A 5,343-nucleotide genomic window follows, 5' to 3' on the forward strand; every position below is an offset into this window, starting at 1 on the left:
GACAACATGAGGACAACATGGGGACAACATGAGGATAACATGAGGACAACATGAGGACAACATGAGGACAACATGAAGGCTACATGAGGCCAACATAAGGACAACATGAGGACAACATGAGGACAACACGAGGATAACAAGAGGACAACATGAAGACAAAATGAAGACAACATGAGGACAACATGAGGCCAACATGGGGACAACATGGGGACAACATGAGGACAGCATGAAGACAACATGAGGACAACATGAAGGCAACATGAAGGCAAAATGAAGACAACATGAGGACAACAAGAGGACGACATGAGGGCAACATGAGGGCGACATGAGGACAACATGAATATAAACATAAATACCTTCTTTGATGACTTCTATTACCTTCCCTTCGTAAACGTCAATGGACGAATCTTCTGTAAAACTCTCCAGTCTCACTTTGTACGCTGAGGACAGACAGTAGGTTGTTAGCAGGTTGTTAGCAGGATGTTAACAAGTTCTTAGCAGACCGTTAGCAGTCCAATAACAGGTTGTTAACATGTTGTTAGCAGGCTGTTAGCAGGCTGTTAGCAGGCTGTAAGCAGGCTGTTAGCAGGATGTTAGCAGGATGTTAGCAGGATGTTAGCAGGTTGTTAGCAGGTTGTTAGCAGGCTGTTAGCAGGTTATTAGCGGGTTGCTGTTTGCAATTTTTTAGTGGGCTGTTAGTAGGCTGTAAGCATGCTGTTAGCAGGCTGTTAGCAGGCTGTAAGCAGGCTGTTAGCAGGATGTTAGCAGGTTGTTAGCAGGTTGTTAGCAGGTTGTTAGCAGGCTGTAAGCAGGCTGTTAGCAGGATGTTAGCAGGTTGTTAGCAGGCTATTAGCAGGCTGTAAGCAGGCTGTTAGCAGGATGTTAGCAGGTTGTTAGCAGGTTGTTAGCGGGTTGCTGTTTGCAGTTTGTTAGCGGGTTGCTGTTAGCAGGTTGTTAGCAGGCTGTTAGCAGGTTGTTAGCAGGCTGTTAGCAGGCTGTTAGCAGGCTGTCAGCAGGCTGTCAGCTCACTCACACTAGCAAACAACAGTATTCTGGGATATGAGTACTTCATGAATTTGATCCAGTCCCACTGTCTTACCAAAGTCTATGATGCTGGTCTGGGTGCTCTCACACACCTTAGCGGTCCGCTGATTATTGGTGATGTTGGCCTTGTTCTGCATACTGCAGCTCTCTGGAATACACAGTACAAATACTAGGTACCACATAAATATGTTCTGCATACTGCAGCTCTCTGGAATACACAGTACAAATATTTGGTACCACGTAAATACAAACCTTATCTAAAAGCACATGTGGATGTGTGTGGATGGGTTGATGGGTGAGTGTATCTAATAAACAACTGAAGTATATTAGTGAGTTGTTTATTTATTTAAGTATTATAATGAGTTATTATTTTGCAATACTTGATCCTGCATATCACGCAGATCTCTCTATAATTTACAGATAGAGCAGGTCTAGACGGCTCTATAATTTACAGATAGAGCAGGTCTAGACGGCTCTATAATTTACAGATAGAGCAGGTCTAGACGGCTCTATAATTTACAGGTAGAGCAGGTCTAGACGGCTGTATAATTTACAGATAGAGCAGATCTAGACCGCTCTATAATTTACAGATAGAGCCGGTCTAGACGGCTCTATAATTTACAGATAGAGCAGGTCTAGACGGCTCTATAATTTACAGATAGAGCAGGTCTAGCCCGCTCTATAATTTACAGATAGAGCAGGTCTAGACCGCTCTATAATTTACAGATAGAGTAGGTCTAGACGGCTCTATAATATACAGATAGAGCAGGTCTAGACCACTCTATAATTTACAGATAGAGCGGGTCTAGACCACTCTATAATATACAGATAGAGCAGGTCTAGACCACTCTATAATTTACAGATAGAGCGGGTCTAGACCGCTCTATAATTTACAGATAGAGCAGGTCTCCCATCACCCGGGTTACCTTCTGCACATCTGCACGCATCACTTCCACAGACCCGCAGCAGCTTCCCCTCGGTCCTCTCCGGGTGGTAGAACCGGACACATCGTTTCTCTGAGCAGGAACACAGAACAGGAACACTCACGTTCTCCAAACTGTAATAATTATCCTCTGTTACCGACGCTGAAGTCTACGTGGAGGCAACACAAGCTGGAATAATATCTGGAATAATATCTGTAACAATATCTGTAACAATATCTGTCATAATATCTGTAATATTATCTGGAATAATATTTGTAATAATATCTGTAATAATATCTGTAATAATATCTGTAATAATATCTGGAATAATATCTGTAACAATATCTGGAATAATATCTGTAATATTATCTGGAATGATATCTGGAATAATATCTGTAATAATATCTGGAATAATATCTGGAATAATATCTGTAATAATATCTGTAATAATATCTGCAATAATATCTGGAATAATATATGTAACAATATCTGGAATAATATCTGTAATATTATCTGGAATGATATCTGTAACAATATCTGGAATAATATCTGTAATAATATCTGGAACAATATCTGGAACAATATCTGGAGTACTATCTGGAGTACTATCTGTAATAATATCTGTAATAATATCTGTAATAATATCTGTAATAATATCTGGGAAATCTTCAGTTATTGCTGTAGATATTACAGTAACACTACTGCATTGGACTTTACAGTAGAATGCTGTAAAGTCCATTACAACCTTGTTGCCATGACAACATCATAGTAGTCTACTGTAAGTACTACAGTAGAAGTCACAGTATTCTAAGTATTACTGTAGAAATCACAGTAGTCAAAGTATTACAGTAGAAAAATACATATTACAATATATACACTATAGTACTGTAAGTAGTACAGTAAACTACTTTATTTTTTTAATTTTTATTTTATGTTGTGTGTAATTGTTGTGTATTTTACAGTGAATACATAAAATACTGTAAATGGAAGTACTGTCCTTCACTGTAAAAAGAATTCACAGTAACTTAACAATAATTACAGTAAGTTACTGTAAATCTGTGTTTTCATTTACATCTTAAAGGAAGTGTTGTTGTTGGTTTTTCTGCTTTATTTGCTTCAAATGGTTGTGTATTTTCCATTGAATACATAAAATACTGTAAATGGCAGCGTTACAGTAAGTTACTGTTTATCTGAGACTCACGGTCGTAGTATTCATAGAGGGACACAGCAGCCGGCTGGGTGAAGTCCACGTTCAGCTCCTGATGGATCCGGAACGAGATCTCCTCGGGCCGGATGTTAGAGACCTGGAACACCGGGGACAGATAGATAATTCAAGTTTTATTTCTATATCGGGGAGATAATGAAAGGAGCAAAGGAGGTCCAGGGTCCAGGGTCAGAACCAAAGCAGGTCCAGGGTCCAGAGTCAGGACAAGAGTGGGTCCAGGGACCAGGACCAGGACCAAAGCAGGTCCAGGGCCAGGACAAGAGCAGATCCAGGGGCAGGACCAAAGCAGGTCCAGGTTCCAGGGTCAGGACAAGAGCGGTTCCAGGGACCAGGGCCAGGACCAAAGCAGGTCCAGGGTCAGGACAAGAGTGGGTCCAGGGATCAGGGCCAGGACCAAAGCAGGTCCAGGGTCCAGGGTCAGAACAGAAGCAGGTCCAGGGTCAGGACCAAAGCAGTTCCAGGGTCAGGACCAGAGCAGGTTTTATTTAAATGGACTAATTTTAATGATAATAACGATATATAATAAGTGTCTGACCTTGTCCAGGTAGATGATGAGGGAGCCTCTCTCTGATAGGGCGGTGTTCATCTCATATCTGGCAATGTAACGCGCTCGTCCTTTAGACAGCTACACACACACACACACACAAACACACAAACACACAAACACACACACACACACACACACACAAACACACAAACACACAAACACACACACACACACACACACACACACACACACAGACACACACCCACAGACACACACACACACACACACAGACACACACACACAGACACACAGACACACACACACACACACACACACACACAAACACACAAACACACAAACACACACACACACACACACACAAACACAGACACACACACACACACACACACACACACACACACACACACACAGACACACAGACACACAGACACACACACACACACAGACGGAGACACGCACACACACACACACAAGTTCAGGTAGGCGGTGTTCACAGTGGAGCTGGTGGGTGTTAGTATGCAGGATGGGTATTAGTGTAGGTGATGTGTATTAGTATGTGTGATGGGTATTAGTGTAGGTGATGTGTATTAGTATGTGTGATGGGTATTAGTGTAGGTGATGTGTATTAGTATGCAATTCAATTCAATTCTATTTTATTCATAGCATCAATTCATAACAGGAGTTATCTGGAGACCCTTTACAGGTAGAGGAGGTCTAGACCAGATAGAGCAGGTCTAGACCAGATAGAGCAGGTCTAGACCACACTCCAGAGTTTACAAGGACCCAACAGTTCTAGTAGTTTCCTCCAGAGCAGCAACAGTGTGACAGTGGCGAGGAAAAACTTCCTTTTAGGCAGAAACCTCGGTCAGACCCGGACCCAGACCTAGACCCAGACCCAGGCCCAGACCCAGGCCCAGACCCAGACCCAGGCTCTTGGTAGGCGGTGTCTGACGGGCCGGTTGGTGTTGGAATGAAGAGTGGAAATAACAAAAAGTAGAAAAAATAGTAGTTTGTAGCAGTTCTTTGTATGCCTGATGGGTATTATTGTAAGTGATGTGTATTAGTATGCAGGATGTGTACTTGTCAGCAGGTTGTGTACTTGTATGCTCTTACTAAGTCCAGGTCAGTGGTGTTCATGGTGAAGCCGGTGGGTATTAGTATGCGTGATGTGTACTTGTATGCAGGATGTGTACTTGTATGCTCTTACTATGGTCAGGTCGGCGGTGTTGACGGTGAAGCCGGTGGGTATTAGTATGCAGGATGTGTACTTATATGCAGGATGTGTGCTTGTATGCAGGATGTGTGCTTGTATGCAGGATGTGTACTTGTATGCTCTTACCAAGTTCAGGTCCGCTGTGTTCACGGTGAAGCCGGTGGGTATTAGAATGCAGGATGTGTACTTGTATGCTCTTACCAAGTTCAGGTCCGCTGTGTTCACGGTGAAGCCGGTGGGTATTAGTATGCATGATGTGTACTTGTATGCTCTTACTAAGTTCAGGTCGGCGGTGTTGACGGTGGAGTTGGTGGGTATTAGTATGCATAATGTGTACTTGTATGCTCTTAAGAAGTTCAGGTCGGCGGTGTTGACGGTGAAGCCGGTGGGTATTAGTATGCGTGATGTGTACTTGTATGCTCTTACTAAG

General features: G+C 42.7%; 1 protein-coding gene across 1 annotated transcript; it reads right to left on the reverse strand.

The window, feature by feature from the left end:
- Positions 1-348: 348 nt before the first annotated feature.
- On the reverse strand, positions 349-5,224 carry LOC117941115 (complement C3-like; the record flags this gene model as incomplete). The annotated part of the gene is made up of 6 exons (XM_034866210.1): positions 5,190-5,224; positions 3,728-3,817; positions 3,169-3,271; positions 1,971-2,060; positions 1,100-1,192; positions 349-440 (listed from the first exon to the last, which is right to left on the reverse strand). Coding segments are annotated over exons 2-6 (429 nt in total), but the record flags the coding sequence as incomplete, so codon positions are not given.
- Positions 5,225-5,343: the final 119 nt, after the last annotated feature.

Source organism: Etheostoma cragini, unplaced genomic scaffold, assembly GCF_013103735.1.
Source record: "Etheostoma cragini isolate CJK2018 unplaced genomic scaffold, CSU_Ecrag_1.0 ScbMSFa_437, whole genome shotgun sequence".
NCBI lineage: Eukaryota > Metazoa > Chordata > Actinopteri > Perciformes > Percidae > Etheostoma > Etheostoma cragini.